Source organism: Nothobranchius furzeri, chromosome 7 (assembly GCF_043380555.1).
Source record: "Nothobranchius furzeri strain GRZ-AD chromosome 7, NfurGRZ-RIMD1, whole genome shotgun sequence".
In the NCBI taxonomy this organism is placed as follows: Eukaryota; Metazoa; Chordata; class Actinopteri; order Cyprinodontiformes; family Nothobranchiidae; genus Nothobranchius; species Nothobranchius furzeri.
Genome location: NC_091747.1, coordinates 80277467 through 80301768, shown reverse-complemented (window position 1 = coordinate 80301768; position 24302 = coordinate 80277467). Strand labels below are relative to the sequence as shown.

The following is a 24302-nucleotide window of genomic DNA, read 5'->3' as shown; positions in this document are numbered from 1 at the left end:
TAGGATGGGTTCTTGTTATGGAGTACAATCTGACAATAAGTTTAATCCTAAGAAGAGTGATGTCATTACTATAAGGATTAGAGGAAAACGTTTCATCATTCCTTATCCGGCAGAAAACGACTGGAGGTGAGCTATTTAGGTCAGATCATCAGTTGTGATCTTTGTGATGATAATGATTTAGTTTTTATTAGGGCTGGGCGATATGGCCTAAAATTAACATCACATTATATTTAGGATTTCACCTCGATAACGATAAATGGACGATAACTACAGGTATGCGCAGAAACAAAAGTTGTCCACTAGATGGGGCTGTCACATGTATTAGTTGAGTTACGTTTTTACGTGACTCAAGGTGGTTCAGCTTCTTAAAGGGACATGAATGTTGCCGACCTACACACATCTTTTCAGTTTTTTATTATCCAATTTATTGACATGGGAACATTCTCGATAAGAGTCAGAAGTTTCGATAACTATAAATTTTCGACTTATAGCCCAGGCCTACTTTTTATGTTTGTGACCATTAATGCAATCAATGTTTTACATTTAACTGAGAAATCACCTTTTTTAAAATTAACATGTAGATTATAGGTGATGCAAAATGCTATTAATAAACTTCTAAGTGGCATTTACTACCTATTCCACCCTCACTGCATGTATTCAAGAGTCGCTTGAAGACTCATTTATATCGTTTGGCTTTCATGCGACTTGGTTTCATGTCTCTTATCCTTCATATATATATATGTATATATATATGTATATATATATATGTATATATATATATATATATATATATATATATATTTGTATGTGGTTTTTGGGGCTTTTTAATCACTCTGTTTTTATTTGAATCTTTTACGCTCAGTGCCTTGGGCTTCCGCAGAGGCAGTGGAAGGTGCTCTATGAACAAAGTTTGATTGATTGATTGGTTGATATTACACTATTGGAGCAATTAAATAAAATGTCTGTGTTTTAGTGTTGGAGTGAGTTTTATTATAATCATTATTAATTAAATGTTCATATTTTTTCTTACTGTTGTGTTTTTGTGTTTAGATATGGGTCCTTTTGATGTCTGGTATATGATGATATTATGTTGCCTTTAAAACATTGTTCTAGAGTAGAGCTGCAGAAATACATATTATTGCGTGCAGTGTGAGCTTCCCATAGATGGGACACCCTTGCTTTATTAATGTTGAGAGTGCAATGTAATGAAATGTTTGATATAATGTGCAGCCCTACTGGATAGCAATAAATGATGACTCAGTTTATTACCATATAAATGATAAATATATTAATTGGCCAATGGGGACATTGGGATTTCTCTGCCATTGAAACATGCACTCTGCAGTTCATCGAAAAGAAAATGATTATGGTTCGGCATTAGAGCTGCTTTCATCTAGATGTCTGGGAGGGGAAGATTTGCTGAACACATCAGTCCTTCCTCATCAAATCATTAACATCGAACTCAACAGGCCATCTGGTGACCTTTAGGGTCGTCTAGATTAGACGTGGCTGTTCTGGGAAAGTCAACGGGATGGAAACGTTACAGCTCAGCTGGATGTCAACATGGCATCAATGGGGTCAGAAAATGGGAGTTGTTTTAGACATTTGGGTACTTTGAATAGTTGCACTTGCAAAGATGAATAGGCTGGTGATGCTATGTTAACACATCATTGTATTAATGTTTTTCACACCACTGGTAAGTAAAGGTGAAGGAAATCAATTATTTATTCAGGCTCAAATACATGCTTAGTCAGAGGAAGTCAAAGTGGTTAACTGTCTAGTAGTTATTGTCACTTGATCTCCTGTGTTTAAAGATTCTGCCCTTTATTTACCACTTTTTCTAATTCTCCCAGTTTCCCACACGTCTCATCCTAATGGGTCCTTTTCTGTCCTGCACCAAGTCATAATGCTTTCACACCGAGATAGGCTGATAGCTGAGGGCAGCTGTCAGATATGCATTTATTCATTTATTTTTGTTGGGTCACAAGTCATTGATTGGAAACATGACAGTCCCCTTTGGCTGAGTAATTTTGATATCGGCTCTGTTGTTGCCCTTATTCTTTCTATTAGTCAGGATTCGATAATAAAAATGTAGCTCAAGCTGTTAAGAAGAAACAAATGATTGCATTTGAGGCTTTTATTATCAGATTTGTCACATTAAGGGTCATACCATGTCATCCCAGCAGACGCTTTATGTAATCTTTTGAATACTGTAACTTTAAATGAAACTCAGCCCTGGGTTGTGTCTGACAGGCAGCGTCAAATGTTGTTAGTATTCCAAAGCCACCTGCAGGAACAACAGACCTCTAAATTCTCTTCCAAGTGTTTGTGTCTTAGTTGGTCTCTCTGGTGTGACGCTTTTTGTTTGGGGCTTTTGTTTATCACAGATAAAGGTGATCTCTATAGATTACAGTCAGCTGTCAGACAGACTAAAAGACACAGACCTGAGTTTCTTCCGTGACCTTTAAAGTAGAGGAGAGTTCACATGCAACATTTCCATCGTAGCAGTTTTGATGGAATTAAGAAACGAAGTGTATTCTTCACTTCTATCTAACCAAACATCTCTTTTATCTCCAGCTAGTTGGTGGCCAGTTTGACCTTGAGATGAACTTCATCATCCAGGAACCAGAAAGCATTGTGTGCATGATGGAGCTGCTGGAGAAGTGTGAGCCAAACTGCCAGGCTGAGATTTGGAGCATCTTCACGGCCATCCTGAAGAAAAGTGTCCGTAACCTTCAGGCGTGCACCGATGTGGGTCTGATCCAGCAGGTGCTCCAGCGAATAGCAACAGCGGACAGCATGATTGCAGGTATGAGGAACAGTCTCCTTTGGGAAAAATGGTTTTCCCCAATTTTTTTCCACGGCAGGATAATTATGCAGATTCACCCTTACTGACAATCTTAAGGATGCACCTGGTTACTGTAATGTTCTAAAGATAATCAGATATTCCTGCAGTGTGTGGTGTTTTAAGACTGCTCTGGTCTGATCTGTAGCATGCTCTGATCACACATCAGGGATAGTCAACATGTTGGATTGTTGTGGGCTGATCTCAAGGACAAACGGCCATGCTACCTGTTGAAAGTGACTTATAGCCAATCAGAAAGCAGGGTGACAGAAGTTAACTTCTCAGCAAGTGGCATCTTCCACTTCCACCATCTTTGTTTTCTTGAAAGTCATGTTTGATCTTGAGGTTTTGAAAGATTTACAGTTGGCATCTGCAAAGAGAGTAAAAGAAAACCCTGAAAATGCCCAACTTTCTCTGACACTGTGGGCATAAGAATGGGTTTTTTGTCAAACAAGATAAAGGAAAATATATAATTCACAATCAGTTTCTGATGAGGTAAAGACAGCAAAAATGCTGCTTTTTGACGGCATTTATACACAAGTGGACGGCTGTATACTGTATAAAGGTTCAGTACAGATGGGTTCAGATTAGGGTTGTCACGGTGTGAAAATTTAACCTCACGGTTATTGTGACCAAAATTACCACGGTTTTCGGTATTATCGCGGTATTTTTTTTAAACGTGCTACATTTTCACACAACTAAACAAACCCTGTATGTCAGGAAATATTGTCCTCAGTTTGTGTCTAAATTTAGCCTAAAATGTGTTATTTTGTAATTATGTTGTTTATTTGTTTACATATTTCCCCTTTAGTCTTTAAAATACCAATATTTGCCCATAACTTCTTATTTTATGTCTGTTTGATGTCATCATTTTAAAAATATTAGACCAGATGATACTCAGTACTCAAGTAGCCTTCTAATCAGATACTTTTTTACCCTTACTTGAGTAATAAACCCTATAACAGGAAAATATTGTCCTCTGTTTGTGTCCTTCCAGTGAGCTTTGCAGATGTGGGAAAATGTCATCAGGCAGTAATCGTTGTTAAATTCATAATTATTCTCGGAGAGAGACCAACTCTTATCTGCCCCTGGGAGCCCCGTAATGCATAGCGTCATTTCAACATGGCGGTGTCCGCTACACTGTTTATATGCAGGTAGCGGCTGTAACGGAATCAAAGTGATGTAACTAACCAAAGTTGTATTTTAATACAGTGTTAGTAGTTCACTTTTTATAAACAGAAGAATAGGCTGTTTTTATCATCAGGGAGTTTAATTAAACACTCTGTAATGACTTTGAGACAATAAAAGAGAGAGAGATGGGATCGTTTGAGAATCTTTAATTTCTGAATTATAAATTCTAAACAATCTACCAGGACTACTCTGTGATGGATGAGAATGAATTCGGATGTTGTGTTGGTGCGTGTGTGTGAGTGCGTGTGTCTGGTTCAGATTCTCTAGGATGACGTAATCGAATCTGGTCGTCTTTGTTATGACTAGATATCACGAGGCTTATAAAGTGATGACATGAGCCGCTATTTTGCCGTGTACGTACCCAGTGGGGTCTCCCAAGTAGATCAGGAATTGCCAGGTCTGGAAACCTCGGATGTACGGTGGAGCTGTCGGTGCAGCGATCACAACGTTTCAAAGCCCGTCTGGAGGGTTGACCCCGGTACCGTTCAGCGGCGTCAGCAGGTGCTCTTATTGTGAAAGGACGTCGTCTGGTTGTTAAACGACGAAAATCTCCCGTTTCACAGTTCTTAGTTTAAAGAAAACGCATCCGGCCAGGCTGCGCTTGTCTTTAGGATGATGGTGAACAGAACTGAAGTCAAGATGGAACCGACTTAAAATGGCGTTGCCTTGTTTTATATCTCTGAATTGTTGATAAGTTTCAGTAAAGTAGATTGGACACTTGAAGTCAACACCAGATTCTCCTGCGGCAGCCGAAAGCTCTGATTGGTTGGAACAATGTGTCATGCATTTCTATGGAGATGAGGATCAGTATGTCTGCACCGTAGTCCTGGTTTCATTAAACATAATTCATGACATATTTATTTCACAGATCATTCACTTGATTATTGTTGATCAACATCTGTTTTGCTTAATAATGTTAATCACAAATAAAGTACTTTGATTAGGTAAAGCTTCTTCTTCTCCTTCGGACTCTTCTCCTGGAATGTAAACAGTCTGAGGAACAACCCGACCTTGGTTTTTCTACACGGTGTTAATGTGCCCAGGGGCCAGCTGTATGGAGTTGAAAACCATGAACTTCATAACCTTACATATCCCCCCTTTTCAAGGTCAATGTGGTCCTTCAAGAGACCACTTGGTCGTTGAACAAACCCAAGTTATGAAGAATCTCGACAACAGAACCGGATGCGATCCCAAGGGAACAGCCGTCTGTGGTGAGGCACGAACCCCACGCCGGAGAACAGTCTCGCACACTCCTCAGGAAGAACACAAGTCAGTAGGTTATTAATTATTCCCCATGGAAGTCATAAACGAAGCAACAGCAACGTCATATCCTCACGGGCAATAAAGCAAAGCAGGAGCAAATCTTGAACGTATCCACGAACAGGGTAGTATTCCAATTAAAAATCGATTGTTGTATCCGCAGGCAGGGCAATATTCCAAATAAAAATTGAATTATGTAAGAGTACTTATCGTAATCCACAAAAAGGGAAGAGCGGGTGACAGTAAACCCAACGAATGAGGTGTCCCAGCAGCCACGCCGGAACCACAGTCGTCCAAGGCCAACGAGCCGGAGCACCCTCAGGAGTAGTCGATGCAGATGACGAGTCACGGATCCACCCCCAGGACGCAGGATCCTCACAAGCTCAACAGAGGAGAGAGAGCACAGTGTAGGCACTTCAATGTAGACACGACAAAAGTGCATTTCATGTCATCAAAGAAATAAAAATAATAAAAACCTAACTCTATGAGTGCCTTTTGTACTATGTGTTAGTTTTAAGTGTAATTACCCATTAAGTGAAGAAATGGATGCAGCCCTGACTGTGTAAGATGCAAAAAGGGATGATGCGAGAAGCAGAAAAATGAAAGAAACCCTAACCGGTATCAGTGAATCCTCACTGTAAATACTCGTGTCAGGACAGGGGCAAAATTGGTTACAGCCCAGTAGGATAAATCAAAGAATTGATAATCACAAACATAATTTTCACTGTTAAAATCAACTGGTCAAAGGTACTATAAAAAAAACGGAAATGTAAATCAGCACTAAAATGTAAATCAGTGGTTAGTAATCATGTTCATGTTAATGTACCTCTAAGGAATGGTGATTAGTAAAGATTAAAAAAAAAAAAATTTTGGACAACAGTACTATGTGGCCTAACCCACTCACTGTTACCTGGCCTTTTACCTGACTCCAGGAGCCCACAGCATGTCCGTCCCAACACACCTTAAGTCTGCACGTGACGTATAACAGGAAAGACAACCATGTACACTCACAAACAAACAAATTTGTGTAATCAGAGATAGAAATCTGTGGAACCAACGGGACGTATTTATCACCCCCCTTTTGAAGTTGGTGGATTGTTGTTGTTGGTATCGGCCAAATCTGTGGGACCCTTGTGCAGTTTGATATGGTCCCTGTGTACCCATTTGTAGACGGGCGCCATGTTTTTGTTGGCGATCATGATCTGATACACGACCGGAGAGATCTTATCTGTAACCAGGTATGGACCAGACCATCTGGGCAAAAGTTTCTTAGCCAGCTTCCCCGAGGTCGCATTATTGTTACCCGATTCGGGAGCGAAAATGTAGTACCAGGCCTGGTCACCTACATCGAGTTCGGAATGTGAGGCTTTCTTATCGTAATAAGTTTTTCTGCCTTCAGCTGACTTTCCCAGAGATGCCTGTGCGAACGAGAATGCTGCAAGCAGGTGAGTTCGCAGGTTCTGGTCGTAGAAGTGGTCTATGACCTTCTCAATCTGTAACAGAAGTTCCGGGGGTCTACCCGGTGGCTTCGAGAGTGGTGGTGAGGTCGAAATCGCGTCCCCCCGCGAAAGACATGCCACCGATGTTTGTGTGCTTGAGTGTGAAGGTCAGTACCACACATTCAACATTATCTACTTAAGTGTGGATTCATTAATCCATTATAATTACCCCAAAGCATACTAGTCATTCATTTGATTAAACACATTTATAATGAGCAAAATGATAATGGTTATTTTAACATTAAAATCAAGAAAAAGAAGTTTAAACTTTATGTTTTGACTTGGTCTGGGTACAACTCATGTAAACACATCTTCTGGTAGACTGCAGGTGGCAGATGTTATGGTTTCCTCCCAGACTCGCTGGCGTTCAGGTCTTAATCTGTGGGTGAAAGTTCTCAGCGACCCAGCTATGACCCAGCTGAGTCCAACACCACCATTGTGACAGAAAACTCATATTTCCTCACGTTACACGGCGCTGCGGCTGCTTTATATAGCAACTCGTTGCATTCTCCCTCAACCCAAATCCTCGGATCACGCATTTTAGCTAAAACGCTAACGTTAGCTTGCCTTGCGTTGACTAGAGTTGTGGGTGATGGTCACGCAGATGTGTCATGAGATTTGAAGCGTTGCTGCCTTTCACAGACACTTTTTCTGCACGTGCTGCAAACAGGATAGCCGTCTTCTATCAGCTGTCCCTCGGCGTTCTTCAAATATCCAAAAGATGCCCGTACTTCCCACTTTGTCTTCTTTGAGGGATAATAAATGTCCTGAGCGCTGCCGTCTCCTCTTTTGGCCATTATTTCAGCTTTAGCTTCAAGAAAGTTTTGGTTGTAAACAACAAAGTGCGCATGTGCCGCCGGCAACTTCAGCAGATGATACGGTGGCTGGTAAGGGTCACCGCGCCTACACCGCAGCCACGGTAACCCACCGAGATAATATTGTTTTTTTTTTAAAAACAAGACGGTTATTATTGTCGTCAACTTTTTTACCGGGGTTTACCGCTACACCGATTACCGTGACAACCCTAGTTCAGATACAGCAACTAGAATATGTTTCTACCAGATTAAAAATGAGATAAAAAGCATCAAGTAAGGACCATGAAATAGATGTACAAAATCCATAAGAAGAGCACATTAAAAAAATAATTAAACCAAATTTAAACTACTGAGTCATATGTTCCCCCAAAGCCACCCAGATGTTCCATAAAATGCACACAGTGACAGATGGGTACCACTGCAACACGGTGTAGCTAAAAAAATGTTGGTAAAGGTTAAGGTCCATCACTTAAAATCCATCTACGCACACACGCACGCACGCACGCACGCACACACACACACACACACACAGTCAATAATTCCCTACCTTCTCATAGAGGTGTGTCTTTGCCTCTAATCGCTGCGTGAACAACGGAGGACCATATTTGTGGACTTTTAAAAATTGATTTCATATTTTGCTGCATGTGACCAACTTAGTGGATTTCCCAGTTTGACATTGACTGTTTTTGCTAATTGTGTCTCTGTTCTCCTGGACATTCTCCGTCTCATCTTGGTTGCACGTCTGCGCGTTGGCCTGAAACGATTGTCGGCTCAGTGAACTTATTCTGGCTGGAACAGCACAGGCCTCGAGTGTTTGTGCAGTCAAGCTAGGCTGATGCAAACGTGAAGTTACTGAGAAATGTTCTTTATTTGTTGGTTGGATTTGTTTAAATATAAATGTGACACTGCTGAAAAAAATAGAGGTAAAAAAAATTTAAACAATAAATATCAATAAAATTATGTCTAAAGGACATTTGACTTTTTTTTGCCTTTGTAAAAAACAACCACTTATTCAGTAAAGCATCAGATTTTTGCAGCTGTAACGTTTTTCCCTTTTGATGGTGAAAATAAAAGGAGAGTGATGCTTGTTTAAGCAGCTATTTGGATTTAAGAAAAACCTAAAGCATAAGCATGTGATGGTCTCCTATAGATCTAAAACCTTTGTGCTAGACTTGTGTCCTCCCTTGTTTTGCAGACCTGCTGGTGGACATGTTGGGCGTGCTCGCCAGCTACAGCATCACTGTGAAGGAGCTCAAGGTTTTTTTCAGCAAGTTGCAGGGGGAGAAAGGCCAGTGGGTGAGTCCGTATCGGTTTCTTAGCAACATGCTCATAACACTTCAACTGCTGCCATCCCACAGGCTGAACTAGAGTCAGATTTTCACAGATATTAAATCCTGAGAAACTATTTGGACTTTAGTCAGCATCACTTGCATCACTGACTTTAAAAATGTATTTTTTAGGATTTTCAACTTTACTCCCTAAACCTGTTATTCGCCATAATAGTTTTGTTGCTGATTATTTTAAAGGTGTCTTACAGTTTAAACCCATATTTACCTTCTTGTTGAATATAGGCAGCTTAGGGTGTCTTAAGTAGCATATCAAAAAGTCTGGGTGTAGTCTGTCATTGCTGCAGCGCCGCTCTCTCCATCCGCCATGCAACGCCTCCTTTCGACACTTTTCAAAAGCAAATGTGGTTGAAGTAAGACTCTGCTATGGGGGCTAGTTGCTCTTTAGGTTTTAACCACCTTACATTTGCATGTCCCAATCCACTTCAGCATCGGCGTAATGTTCGTGGCCGTAATGCTTATCACAGTCTAACGCTAGTCTGAGCTACTGCTAGCAATGGCCAGAGTTGCTGCTGATGCTAGTCTGAGCTACTGCTAGCAATGGACTGAGTTGCTGGTAGTGCTACTGAGCTGCTGCTAACGCTGGCCAGAGTGGCGGCTAACAATCTTCCTGAACAAAAGAAAAACAGAATGTTGAAGCATTTTTCCAGGATGTCCTGGGAATATTCAGACTTCAAATGCAAGATAGATCTACAGCTTATTGCCTTCCCCCATGTTTTACAGTTTCTAGTTGCAAAGAAAAAAAAACTTTCTATGCCACCTTTAAACACATTTACACTAAATCTATAACAACCAGTTCTTTGAATGGTCTTATTCTGCATCGTGGGGAGCCTAAGTCACACCCATCTACTTCCGCATCACGGGTCCCCGGAAGAACAAAACGATGAATGCAAGTCGATGGGGCTAAAAACGCTATTCTCTAATTCTGCTTGTTTTGTGCCATTGATTTCACATACGATGTCCATGAATTTTAAAAAAGTATCTTGATACCAAGAACCGGCTTATTTTCGAACAGGGGAAACACTATTTTAGGTTTTGTGTGAAAATAAGTCCAGGACTATAAATGCACTGCATGAAAGTGACCCCATTGAACCAGACACAGGGAAAACGGAGGGAAAAGGGCTGTAAGTTCAGCTAACTTCAAATCCTTCCCACAGGAGGAAAGAACCACCATAAATCTGGCCATTTGGTAAGTGGCAGCTACGCTAGGGGAGAGGAGATCATGTGGCGACGTGCTGATGTCTGGTTTGTTGTCATGCTAATGATGAACTTTTACCAGCTGATAGATCTTAAAATACGTGACTGGCGTGGTCGAAACATCCATCATTAGTTTTCATTTAAACTGCTGTACAACATGGCAACCAGGGCGGATTAGACTCATGAGCCCACCGGAAAGGGAGACTTGGGCTCCTTATACTCAGTAGCTGCTAGTTTTGGATGATTATGTCTGTATACTCAGTAAACGTACCAAACTGCGTAACACACACCATTCTGTGTACTTTTTCCCTCTCAGCCACGTCATGCTGTGAAGCTTTTGTCAGTTTTGAAGAACATGGCACACAGGAATGGTCCTGAGTCATTCTTCAGCTTTCCAGGGAAAAATGCAGCTGTGAGTATTCTTCATAATTCCATATTTAGCACAGGTTGGTTTATTGTCTACTCTTGATTGCAAACCTGAAGGCATCAGTAATGAGCTACCAGACCTTCCTGTACATTTATTTTTTAACTCCTTCCTTCAGTTGGCCTAGTAATTGTTTCTAACAAGCAGAGAAGCCCTCTGGTTTCTGATCCAAGAGTTCTTTCTTCCATTAATGCAGCTTTTCCGCATCCCTCTTGGTTCTTTCCTCATGTAATTATAATCATTTAGTGCTTTCTTCTAGTGTTTGAAAGGCTGATCTCCAGTTTGTTTCATTGCGGTGCAACAAACCCAGTTTTTCTCATGCTTGTCTTGTTTCCACTTGCTGAAAGTGCACCGTTGTTTTTCTCCTCTTCCTGCCACAACACGTGTTTTGGCATGATGCGGTATTTATCACAGCATGGCCTTTTCCCTCCTTAATACATCAAATCCTATTTGATAAGTGAACCGTTTCATACAGATAAGAACTTAAGTGACGAAGCAGTCATCGGCCAGCGACTGCCCTCAGTGTTGATCTAAGTGGAGCTGAACATGAAGATGAATGAAAGATCTCGTCTAGTGTTTATCCTACAGGAAGTCCTTCCTCTCTGTGTAGAAAGCTTCTCTGGGCTGTGTAGTCTGTTTGTTTTAAACATGTGTGTGTTTGTGGTTTTTTGCCTTTGTGTGTAATGCCTCCTGATAAGGTTGTGGTTTACCTCCGAATACAGAACACTGATATGTGGGACAGCGGTGTAATTCTCTATAGCTGGATAATCTGATATATTGATTAAATAGATTGAGGTTTGTTGTTTGGCGCACACACACACACACACACACACACACACACACACACACACACACACACACACACACACACACACACACACACACACACACACACACACACACACACACACTAGCATTTCGATTTGATTCTATTTAGGATTCACCGATCGATGTGAGACGATACAGGTGATTGAACGTTCTCACTGGTCGCCATGTCGCCACTATCTTCTCCACGTAACACGTTTGGTGATGTGCAGGAACAGGTGGATCACAGCATGTCAGCACAACTTCAAAATAATACAGTTTTCAAAATAAAAGTGTGAATATAATTGATTATTCAGTCGATGTTTGCATTTTGGATTGATGTCTGTCGACACATTAATAAGTCAGGTTTACTTAACCACAGATCTCTTAACTATTGTCTGTGCTTGAGCTTTTGGAGCCTCCCATTCTGTTACTATATTCTTTAATGTTGCTGCTTCTCTTTTTATTTTTGCCAACAGGCAATAGCTCTGCCTCCTATTGCAAGATGGCCGTACCAGAATGGGTTTACATTCCACACCTGGCTCCGGATGGACCCTCTCAACAACATCAATGTAGACAAAGACAGGCCTTATTTGTACTGGTAGGTAGAAGTGGAACCACTGAGCTTTTTTCTTATGTAAATGTAAGAATGTTACCCCACTGTTGGTATTTAACTCAGTTTTTATGTAAGTGACACAATAAAGAATAAACGAGGTGTCAAACTGTTGAAAACAGGTTGTAGCACTCTGTTCAGTTCTTACTGAAGTTAAATCATCAGTTTTACTCTCTGAGGACAAAGTTATTTTCAAGTAGTAATCACATTTTCCAAAATCTGAATTAGGTCTGTAAAAGAACCGAGAGAGGGAGACAGCCGGAGATCTGTCTGAAAGGATTTATAATCGGTTCCTCTTCAGCCCCGAGCCTCCTTTCAAAGAGGATTAATTGGCTAAATCACATGCAAGGGCTCCAGCTCACAGGGGAAGAGTCCATGAACTATTTGGTGTCTCGATGCGTCAGACGTCCATTATTCATCAGACACATTCAGCACTATCTTTAATTCAATTCAAGTTTATTTATAAAGCGCCAAATCACGACAAGAGTCGTCTCAAGGCACTTCACATAGTAAACATTCCAGTACAGGTCAGTTCATTAAGCCAATCAGAAATAATGTTTCCTATATAAGGAACCCAGCAGACTGCTCTAAAGACACTGACACTAGTCATACTAAGCAAGCTTTACATGTAATTAGCATGCGAAACCTCCCACAGCAGCTAACGCTCTTGTTTTCTCATCATTTCTATTCCAGTTTCCGCACCAGTAAAGGCATGGGGTACTCTGCTCACTTTGTAGGCGGCTGCTTGATAGTGACCTCATTAAAATCAAAGGGCAAAGGTTTCCAGCACTGTGTGAAGTTTGACTTCAAACCACAAAAGGTACGAAAGACGGCCGTGGTGCTGCACGCTCGTGTACCAACACCAATCAGTTCTTATAAATGAATCATTACTTGTTGGCTCACAGTCACACACACACACACACACACACACACACACACACACACACACACACACACACACACACACACACACACACACACACACACACACACACACACACACACACACACACACACACACACACACAGTAACTGTAGACCTTGCTGTGTGAAGGTCTGGTCTTGCCTGACTTTGAGAAAAAAGCCGAAGTAGAAGATGGTGGAATGAGGGCCATAGGTGAAAATGATCTAGAACCCTGGCTGTGCCCCCCCACTCCCCCGTCAGCTACAACACACTCTGAAGACCAGAGAGATCCTTTGTCTCTGGACAATTTGATACTTCCTCCTTCGTGGAGATGAAGGCACTGGTATACACCCACTAACCTCAGCAGGATGCTGAAGGCTAAATTTAGCTGATTTTAAAATCTATATTTAACACACACACACACACACACACACACACACACACACACACACACACACACACACACACTTTTATGCCCTCTGGTAACTTTAGGGGAGCTCTGGTTCCCCGAGGGCAGCAGTGACTGGAGCAGGCTAACTATGTGGACACGAAGATTTCTCACTTCTTGTTTTTGATTGATTTTCTTGAACGAGAGAACGTGAACGTGTTGTGAGGCTTTTTTACATGTTGTTGCAGTGGTACATGGTGACTCTTGTTCACACCTACAATCGCTGGAAAAACAGTGAGATTAGCTGCTACGTTAACGGAGAGCTGGCGTCCTTTGGAGACCTCGCCTGGTTTGTCAACACCAGCGACGTAAGCAGCAATCTCAGACTTCTATTCCGTTTTATACACTTGATTATTATTAATGAGCAATGGGCGATGACCCAAGTTTGTATGATAGTTTTTATCTGGTCAGTGGACTTAATTAGACTTCTACTGATATTTCTGGATAAATAAGGAAACGGGTGTGATTTGGGTATTTTTACTGGAGGTTTTGTAACTAGAAATAACATAGCTTAGCATAGGTGCAGTGAAAAGGTCCCTATTTAAAATATTCTTAATAAATTGGTTTAATTAAATATTAAATTACATGTCTGATTATATCCTTTGTGTTTGAGGACAAAAATCAAACTTTCCTCTAATTTGCATCCAGTCTGCTCTTTTTTTTCCTTTAATCTTTCAGAATAACCATAATCCTGATCCTTAGTTTGAATAGTTCAGTCAAAACCGACGTTAGAACACGTGACCTCTGAATCTGCTGTTTGTTAACACAAATCTTTCTTTCTTGCTATTTTTGGTTTTATTTATTCAGGTTTTTTGCATAAATTTCTCTCTGCTTTCATTTTTAAATGAAATGTTTTTACTTCATCAATGTCCTTCGCTCCTCCTCCTCCTCCTCCTCCTCCAGACATTTGACAAGTGCTTCCTCGGATCCTCGGAGACGGCGGATGTGAACCGTGTCTTCTGTGGACAGATGGGGGCAGTTTACTTGTTTTCAGAAGCTCTCAGTGCTGCTCAGATCTTGGCCATCTATCAGCTGGGTCCCGGCTACCAGGTTGGAAAACGCACCAACAGGAACCTGCGATATTAATATAGTGGAAAATCATGCCAGGGGCCTTGATCCAGGTAGATTCAGTTGAGTCGTGCAAAGGGAGACCTGAAGCAGAATGGATTCAAAATGGAAAAATTAAGTGTTCATAGAAATAAGGTAAAGACAAAATAATGTCGGTCCTTTCCAACGAGTTGGGTTTTAACCTTAAGAGCATGTTTCACGCCTAAACAAGGCTACAAGGAGCCCCGGAGCATCTCCATGGCTCTGCTCCTGAAACCTTTATTTACTTCTCCATGACCTGTGTGTGGTGTGTAAACACAGCTCTGACAGCTGATCTCACTCAGCGCCATAAATGGGATCAGAGACTCTTTGACCTTTTAACCTATCAGTCAGAGGAGATTCCTTGGTAATAAGCATTTCATTAGCAGAAATTATTTTCAAAACTAAACGTATTCCCTGGAATTTTGCTGTCGTCTTATAAAATCCAGAGCCTGGGACGAGCTGGCTTTTAAAATGCTGCTCAAAGACACACGAGCAGAACTGAATCAGGGCCCATTCCTTTCAGAAAGTTGCACGTGTGCATTTGTGTATGCGCGTGTTTCTTCTTCAAAACAAGCTCTTCTGTTTTCTAATGCTTTGCACAGGGTACGTTCAAATACAGGGCTGAGAGCGACTTGCTGTTCGCCGAGCATCATAAGACCTTACTGTACGACGACAAGCTCTCGTCCTGCATCGCCTTCACTTACAACCCTCGCGCCACCGATGCCCAGCTCTGCCTCGAGTCCTCCCCCAAGGACACCGCCTCGATTTTCGTCCACTCGCCCCACGCCCTCATGCTGCAGGTAAGCACACATCTTCAGTATGACACCGCTTCCCCTGTCAGTTGGGATTTGCCCCACTTGATTCCCCGTGCAGCAGTGGAAATGAAGGAATGTTGATGCTAATCTGATCACCACCTGCACCCCTTTCCCTGTTCTGTATTATTTTACTTGTTGGAATGTTTATAATTACAAAAAGTGGTATATTTGTAATTGTAGTAAATGAAGGTATTATTGATAACAGAGAAAAACATATTTGCAAAAAAGTATGGCTCTTTTACTCAGTAGTTTATTAACCGTATTCATCCTTTCATCCTCTTGAGTGTTGAAGGGTGAAATGTTCCGTGTGATTGTTGAAAACCAGCTGAAATCAAACCCAAAGGTCAAGGTGCTGTGGAGCCCAGGATGTACTTCCTAACAAACCTTTGATTTAGTCACAAAGTGTCCTCTCTGTTCATCTATCTAGTAAAATACCAGATTGAACTGATATCTGATACATCGAAGGTGTAAAACACATCTTATGGCTGTGGCATGACTTCAGTAATGTAACCTGGGTCCATTTGGGGTTTGAAACATTAGAGGTGACCTGACTGGGACTGATCTGACCCCAGTTGTGTCCCAGCAGCTCTTTTCCATGAATCAAACCTCTGCTATAGCCAGCTTGTGGCTTTTTCTGCAGCTTCAGTTGCAGATCTAATATCCTTCGTCTTTGCCTCCCTGGTGAGGCCCAGCAGCGTTAATACCGTACAGAGCAACCGCCCAGCATGTCCTTGTCACCCCCCCTCTGGAGGTTCGCAGTACATTCTCCAGCCTTGCCTCTTGCCTCATCCACCAGCTCCTGGTATTTGGCACGCTCCAGCAAGATGCAAAAGATGATTATCCTTGGTAAGCTCCTGCATGACCAGCTGCTTGGTGGCATCGAACACAAGGATCTTGTCTGGTCAAAGCCTTGTTGGTGTTATCCTGGATGGAGCGGACCTCAGCAAACTGCTAAAATTCCCAACCTCCAGTCCGTAGAGGTGGAGAGGAGGCTTGTCTTTGTTCATCGTTGAATGCTGGACTTCTTCATAGCTCTGTGGTGTCTAGTAGCCCTTGGTGGCGTTGATGGCTGTGGCTATTCTCTTAGCAACCGCCCATATCACCCGATCATGGCGCCAGCGATTGCACCTGTCTGCAAGCGCTTTGGGCAGCAGCTAAGGCGTTCCAGGGATCCGCGTCCTGAACATTGAGGAGAGAATGGTGTGTCAGGTTTACCCTCGACATGGAGGTCGGCTGGGCTCGGAAGGACATCGTATCGAGCTTGGAGCAAGAACCCAACACGATGAAAGTCTGCCTTCCAGATGTTAGAACTTGTGATCTTGTGTTGCAGAACATTCTGCCTTTTGGACCGAGTTCTTTCCTGTTCCCACCATCCTGGCGGCTGATATTGTCGAACACTTAATTTTTGATACTGATATAAATAAATATTAATATTTACCCTCACCCCCGCCAAGAGTAGAGAAAGACTAGGTAGCCAACATGTCTCCTGTAGTTCTACTTGAACCTTAAACGTTATCTGACCACTTCTCTACCTTTTTGGAAAACTCAAATGCTGTTTTCAGCAGTCACCAAGAGGCTCAACCCCTTTAACTTCATAATCAGAGGTTTTAACTGATTTGTTGCTTGTTTTTGTCACCAGAATATTTGTGTCTACAAACGCAGTGTTGATCCTGTGGAAGCTAACAGCTTGTACGTGTGTTTGTGTAGGACGTGAAGGCTGTGGTGACTCACTCCGTCCAGAGTGGCATCCACTCCATCGGTGGTGTGCAAGTCCTCTTCCCTCTGTTTGCACAGCTGGATTATCGCCAGCCCTCCAGCCAAGAGCTGGACACCTCTGTCTGGTAACCCCTAACAATGTGGCGGTGAACTGAGCGTTGGAGAGGATTTAACGTTTCACTTTAATGATTGTAAACCACTCCTAGCTTAATGTTCTGCTAGCTTGGTAAATGACTACTTTGCTTGAGGACAGTCCCATGTTGAGCTGTTGTTTGCAAAATGTTGTTTTCCCACAACTCTTACAAAACAAGCTTAACCCCTGTTTTCTGTTAGTTTAACTACATTTAGTTCGTAATATAGACAATGGTGTTAAGTTTTTAAATAATATGAATAAGAAGTGAAATGTTTTCAGTGTTTTATTTAATCCCCTAGGATTACACACACACACACACATTTGAATGTTTAACCTAATTGACCTGAACTGAAGTGCAGTGTGGCTCCATCAGCTGCTCTTAAGGTGACGCCAACTCGGATCTGTTCTCGCAGCACTTTGGGGACACAACACCCTCATTCAGTCACACTCATGCAGGATATACCTCTGACAGTCAGGGCTTTGTCAGCAGCTTGCACACATTATTGTCACTGTCTAACTCGCTGTCTGTCCCTCTCTTTGTCTCCATGTGTGTGTGTGTGTGTGTGTGTGTGTCTGGGGGAGTAGCTGCACTTTACTGTCTTTTGTGATGGAGCTTCTGAAGAACTCTGTGGCCATGCAGGAGCAGGTGTTGGCCTGCAAAGGCTTTCTTGTCATCGGCTACGCTTTGGAGAAGGTGAGAGGAACAGAGATGAGGAGCCATCTTCTCTGACCTGCAGACCTGCAGCTGCTCTCAGGACGAGCAGAAGAGCAGGGCCCAGGGGTCTGCTACCTGTGGCTCTGGGGACCTTCCACAATGGCTCATAATAACTACAGAGATAGTAAAAAAGTGCAGGTTTAAACAGCTTTTCAGTGTTAAGTAATAATTTCATGGAATTTCCAAAACAGAATGACACTAACAGTACTTATTTATGATATTTAGATAATAAATATTTCTATATTTTGTTTGTTTTTACATTATTTTCCACAAACTGTTATTGCAAAAGCTTTATTTTTATCATTTTAAAACTTAAACAAAATGGTGATTAAAAACCTTTTAGTGGATTTTTACACAAGATTTCAGATTTTACTGTATACTTAAACCATTTGGAGTTCTGCTTTATTCTCAGAGTTCTGAAAACTGTTGAGTGGCCCTCCTGTAACAGCTGCAGCTTTGAATACGTTTGATTTAGGTGGCTGTTTGGATTGTAAAGGTCACAGACCCTGCTAGAGCTTTGTGGAGGTCACGCTTGACCTGTAGGTCCTTTTCTTTCCAGCAGTTTTCTTTTCAGTGTGTGAATGTGTGTGTGCACAGGAGAATGACTGATTGTGTTGTGAAGTGCCTTGGAGGGTTGTAGAAGCCTAGAAGGCGCTTTAGGAATACAGGCCATTTTTAACCTTTGTAGTTATTCTGCCTTTTAGTTCCCTTTTACATGAGATGTATTTTCCTCCAATTTCTCCCTCCTCCGCTCCAGTCCTCCAAGGTGCATGTGACACGGCCCGTCCTGGACATCGTTTTGGCCTTTTCCAGGTACCTTAGCAACCTGCAAAACGGCATCTTGCTGCTGAAGCAGCTGTCTGACCACATTCTGTTCAACCCCGCCATCTGGATCCACGCCCCTGCCAAGGTGAGACAAATCCACTCGTGCTCATCTTTTCACAGATGAAGAATAATTCCAGCTAAACTAAATCTGCGTTTGCTCTTCCTGCTCTGCAGGTGCAGCTGATTCTCTACACCTACTTGGCGTCAGAATTCATCAGCACGGTGACGATCTACAATGCTGTTCGCAGAGTGGGCACCGTGCTTCAGATCATGCACACACTAAAATACTACTACTGGGTTGTCAACCCTCAAGACCGCAGTGGAATCACCCCCAAAAGCCTTGGTGAGCCTGCACAGATTGTCAAAATAAATGACATTAATATTCCTGTGCATGATTAATATTACCCTGTTTTATAAAGGAAGCAGGTGCGGTCATTTTATGTTTGTAATTCTCAAATTCGCCTGCACAAAAGTACACCTTCACACACTTCCAGATCCTTTAATTATTCCTGATTAGGGCTGAATGTGGGGGAAAGAAATGACAGAGTACTGTTTCTGTGGAACGTTCTGGACTTTATCGGTGTTGTTCCAATAACAAAACTGTATTATCATGAAACAAAAGTATGTTTGTCTGCTCCTATCGCTCATAGGAGCATTAGAAACCCCACATTTTTATTATCTGCAAATTATTTGTGATTAAGCTTGAGTTAATATTGCAATAATTTATCATTTTTTTGCAGATTAGCAGCCATTTTTGAAGATTATCTTTGATTGAGGCAGACGTTTGCACTTAGAGTATTAAATGGAATTATATATATATATATATATATATATATATATATTTGGGATGGTGAGTTGGAATTGTACTTTTGAATATTCTTCTTCTCAGAAGGGCCGAGGCCCAAACCGAAGGAGATGCTCTCTTTGCGAGCCTTTCTGCTGCTGTTTGTCAAGCAGCTCATAATAAAGGTAAGCTGGTAATATTAATTAATCCATCTGATGCTATTAAAAAATCTTCTTAAAATGTGATTTTCCCGTGTTATTGCTGTGTTGAACTGCCTGATGAAAAGAAACTTTCATTGCTTTTTAAATCCATAATAGTAATTAGATTGATGCATTTCTACGTTTTCCAGCTTTTCACAAATTCTCAGGTCCCATTAAAAAAAGTTGGTAAGATGTGTGTTTGTCACAGGATAATGGAGTGAAGGAAGACGAGCTGCAGAGTATCCTCAACTACCTCCTGACGATGCACGAGGTGGGTGAATGCATCCGTGGCCAGCAGAGAGACGCATCGCCACAAGATGGCAACATAACACTTCTGCTGCGTCTCCTCCTAGCCAGAGTTAATGTCCGCCTGTCTCTAAAGGCAGGAGTGAGGGTTTTGTCAGAGGTGACCATTTCCAGGAGTTGGTTCATCGAAGTTAAAGCGACGCTAAACAGATCAATCCTACTGATCATTTAGAACACGAGTTCCTCTGAAAATAGAGAAAATCATCAGATCCTGTTCTACTGATGTGTTTCTCTAATGCATCACTGCAAACCTTAGAATCAGTATTAATGTGAATATGATTTAAAGTGTTGCTATGACGACTTAAAGACTTCTCGTGTCCTCCATGTCCCGCAGGATGAAAATCTGATGGATGTCCTGCAGTTGCTGGTTGCTCTGATGTCGGAACATCCCGGCTCTATGATCCAGGCCTTTGATCAGCGGAATGGGATTCGGTAATTAGAAAGCCTTTGCACTAATGACTCCCCCTGGCTTTAGGTGAAAGGAAGATTAAGCAGCTCTTTTTTTAGCTCACATACTCGGTGTTTAAAAAAGTAGAATTAAAATCTGTTTTCTATTGGATGTAAACAAATGTTTGGTATTTGGTTATTTTGCCCACAGTGTGATTTACAAGCTTTTGGCCTCAACGAATGAGGGTGTGAGAGTCCAGGCACTGAAGGTCCTGGGCTACTTCCTCAAAAGCCTTCCACCAAAGTGAGTTCCTCTTTAATGAGATCTCAGGCGGCAGCAGCCTAGTCTGAGTTCACGCCGCTACGGGATCGCACGTCTTCCTCAGAAAGATCAAAATCTTTCAAGCATGAAAAAACAAACAAACTTGATTAAATCAGCTTCCACATCTTTTATCATTTCTAAACGTAAACCATGGGAATGATGCCAACCGTGTGACTAGTTACTAAACACCAGCTCTTTTTCTATGACTTGAATATTATGAAATGGTTTTGTTGTAGCTGCTGTTCTCAGTGTCTGAATAAAGAAGAACGTCTAGTCTGTCCTTTTAACTCTTTAAAGTCAGAGTTTTAGTCAGAATATTCCCAGTTGTTGAAATTTAAGTTGACACCATAACCACTATTTACCAGCTAATGTGCAATTCTTAATTCCAGTTATGCATCAACCTTAAATTCCACAGCAGGAATGTCTGCTCAGATGGTTCAAAGTGTTAGCAGCTAAACACGATGCCATATTTCATTTTAAAGTTCCAGTTCCCATTAATTCCCAGTCTGAATTGGATTAGTCCAAAACTCATTATAATTAAAAAACCTGATTCAGGTAAATGACTCTTGACTTGTGACCATCCTAATCAGGAGGAAGTCGGAGGTCATGCTGAGTCATGGTCTGTTCTCTCTGCTCACGGAGCGTCTGATGCTCCACTCCAACCAGTTCACCATGACAACCTACAACGTGCTCTATGAGGTCAGTCGGCTAAAAGTATCTACGTTGTATTTTTCTTCTGCTTAATTTGAGAATTTCATCATAAACATGAAATGCTGAAAAAAGATTGACAAAAAATCTGCTAAGAGTTAAAAAAGTGTGAGAGTGAAACGTAAACGCGGCTCTTTGTTTGTCTCGGTTATCGTTCGGAGTAACTTTTCTGACTCAACCCCTCGCTGTCCTCTGGTAGATTCTCACAGAGCAGATCTGCACTCAAGTGATCCATAAACAGCATCCGGACCCCGACTCCAGTCTGAAGATTCTCAACCCACGTAAGCGCCTCCTCTGTGCCACGTAGCTCTCCTAAATCATGCTGCAGCGTACCTACAGCTCCGATCCCCGTGGAAACGTGAGATCACGTCAGTTCAAGTCCCCTCAGAAAATACAATAAAGGAAATTTAGCAGCAGTAACATGAGAATGGGAACACTTTCACCAGGATTCACTGGGAACCGTTAATACCACTCATTATGTCTTTTTTTAGGATTTTATTGATGAATAATATTCAGACACGATTTAATTAATGTAGCTTTATTTTTTAATATCAGGGGTTATTATGGGGGGGGGGGAGGGGTCCACTGGTGCCCCCTGATGACAGCCAGATTGGACCCCCCCCCGCTGAGGGCAGGCATTGTCATTAATAAGTACTGATTTTAGTGTGGTTTTTTAGTCTAATGTAAGATGTGGAACCAAACCAATTATCTGAAGTTAAAGAGATGCTGAAACAAATATTTTTATGTTGTTACTGAAATAAGAACATGCATTTTTTTGCATAATAATTATGTTTCGAAACAATTTAAAAAGCTGCATCTAAAGCATCTGTAACTGATTAGTTGTTATATTATAGTTACACACTAAAACATAAAATACTTGAAGACCTTGTTCTTAATGTGCCCGGGCCCCTCTAAAGTTATTCTAGAACCGCCCCTGTAGCCTATATAAAAATAATAGATTACTAATCTATTATTTTTATGTCCTGAATAATAATAAAACATTTAATAATGCACATATACATTTGTATTCGTGTGTGTTGCTATATTCTGACTCCACAAATTCACAAAAATAAATATTTCTGTAGTATTTTTATTTTTACGATGCATCATTCAAACCCCCATAAATGCTGACTTAAATCTGTTTAATCTGATATCTGATGTTTGTAATTGATCAAAACTCTTTCATCTGTTGGACCTTCTTTAAAAAATCAGACTCTTTTCTATGCGTGTTTCCTCGTGAGCGCACATGTGCAAAACAGCTTTAATCAGTTTGAAATCCGAGCGCATGCCGTAATCACAACCAAGGTTTACTTCCAACCAGCCTTAATCTGACAAGGTCCCGCTGTAGTCCCACACTGATTATCTTAGGCCTTTATTGTGTTAAAACTCTCCTACCCAACCGTCCCAGACAGGCGGTGTAAATACCGCAGAGGTAAGGCTCATGCTACGGTACACAGAGCAGAGGTCTGGTTCTCCTTTGCTGCAGATTCTCTTGATTTAATCTGCGACAAACTCCCAAAATGGCCCCCTGATTGCAGTCTTTAGTAACGTCAGAGCCAATCAAACAAACCGAGGAAGTAGCGTTTCCCTCAAATTAACTCCGGGGGAAAGAACCAAGAGCAAATGGAAAAAAGAAAGGAGGGAATACGCCATCCCTCCATCCCTCACTCCCGGTACATGCTGGGGTAATTTTCTGGCGGTAAAGGTTCAGCGACTCATAATTTGAGTGACTAAGGCATAGAAACAACACAACTGTCTGCTGGGGCAAATGGGGGGGGGGGCGGTGGCAGCATCGGTTAGCGCCAAGGTCTGAAGAGACAAGTGAAATCCAAGCCCGCCATCTCTCGGCTCAGAGCAAATGCACACTGACACTGTCTAGATAATTCATCTAAACAGTCCGTCTCTTTAGTTTAACCAAAGCCGAGCCTTTCAGCAGTGTCCATGACTCCGGCCCGCTCGTTTCAAACAGCACCAGAACCATTACAGCACCATAAAGATCAACTTTTTACTTCCCTCCAGCTGGGAGATTACATGTAACCCTGTGACACAAAGATTTGCACATTTTGGGACCAATATGCGTAATTTAGTGTTTGATATGTGCGGAAAATCTCTGAAAGATTTCCAAATTAAAACTATATTTCATAGACTTTAAGGAGAGGGTAGATCATTGTGTTTAATTAGAAAATGAGAGCAATTCCTGGGTTTCCACCTCCATGAAGAGCTATAAACGGAAGCCTTTTGTTTTGGTTTCAGAAATCCTGAAGGTAATAGCAGCTCTCCTGAAGACCTCTCCCCCCTCCCCTGAGAGCATGGAGGTGCGCCGGGCCTTCCTGTCAGACATGATCAAACTGTTCAATAACAACCGGGAGAACCGCAGGTAAGAGTCCCAGCATGTCTCAGGAATTCGCCTGGTGATGCCTGCTCGGCGCCGCCCCTCCTTCATGTGGCTCTTTATTGTTTTAGGAGCCTGCTGCAGTGCTCCGTGTGGCAGGAGTGGATGCTCTCTCTCTGCTACATCAACCCGCGGAACAACGAGGAGCAGAAAATCACAGAGATGGTGTACGCCATCTTCCGCATCCTCCTCTACCACGCCATCAAATATGAGTGGGGCGGTTGGCGCGTGTGGGTGGACACCCTGTCCATCGCCCACTCTAAGGTCAGAGCGGCCATTGTTCTCACGGGTTAAATCTCACTGTTGGGCTCAGATTTTGCTCTCTCACACGCACGCACGCACGCACGCACGCACACACACACACACACACACACACACTGCAGCATTTATAACATAACTTTAACTGTAACCAGCCTCCATATTTGGTTTGCAGCCAGCCAGAAAGCGCTGCCACCCAAACGTTTACTTGTGAAACTGACAAAATGCAGTTTATTAAATAAAGGAGCCAAGCGGTGTTCCTGCCTCGTCCTTTAACTCGTACGGTGAAACCGTGCCGCCTCTCTC

At 42.0% G+C, this 24302-nt stretch overlaps 1 protein-coding gene across 7 annotated transcripts in view; it reads left to right on the top strand.

Moving 5' to 3' along the window:
* Positions 1 to 24302, top strand: part of lrba (LPS-responsive vesicle trafficking, beach and anchor containing) — a 241352-nt gene that overhangs the window by 45613 nt on the left and 171437 nt on the right. For 6 of the 7 annotated variants that reach the window (XM_054751516.2, XM_054751518.2, XM_054751521.2 and 3 more), the window contains exons 2-21: positions 2578 to 2809; positions 8806 to 8906; positions 10470 to 10565; positions 11861 to 11982; positions 12688 to 12814; positions 13535 to 13654; positions 14250 to 14396; positions 15038 to 15235; positions 16958 to 17091; positions 17685 to 17793; positions 18572 to 18724; positions 18814 to 18982; positions 19529 to 19608; positions 19832 to 19894; positions 20264 to 20361; positions 20528 to 20620; positions 21229 to 21337; positions 21546 to 21627; positions 23600 to 23723; positions 23810 to 24002. In XM_054751516.2, the coding sequence (XP_054607491.2) occupies positions 2578 to 2809; positions 8806 to 8906; positions 10470 to 10565; positions 11861 to 11982; positions 12688 to 12814; positions 13535 to 13654; positions 14250 to 14396; positions 15038 to 15235; positions 16958 to 17091; positions 17685 to 17793; positions 18572 to 18724; positions 18814 to 18982; positions 19529 to 19608; positions 19832 to 19894; positions 20264 to 20361; positions 20528 to 20620; positions 21229 to 21337; positions 21546 to 21627; positions 23600 to 23723; positions 23810 to 24002 (2550 nt within the window). The remainder of the gene's footprint in view (positions 1 to 2577; positions 2810 to 8805; positions 8907 to 10469; positions 10566 to 11860; positions 11983 to 12687; positions 12815 to 13534; positions 13655 to 14249; positions 14397 to 15037; positions 15236 to 16957; positions 17092 to 17684; positions 17794 to 18571; positions 18725 to 18813; positions 18983 to 19528; positions 19609 to 19831; positions 19895 to 20263; positions 20362 to 20527; positions 20621 to 21228; positions 21338 to 21545; positions 21628 to 23599; positions 23724 to 23809; positions 24003 to 24302) is intronic. The other variant, XM_054751519.2, reaches the window with a different exon arrangement.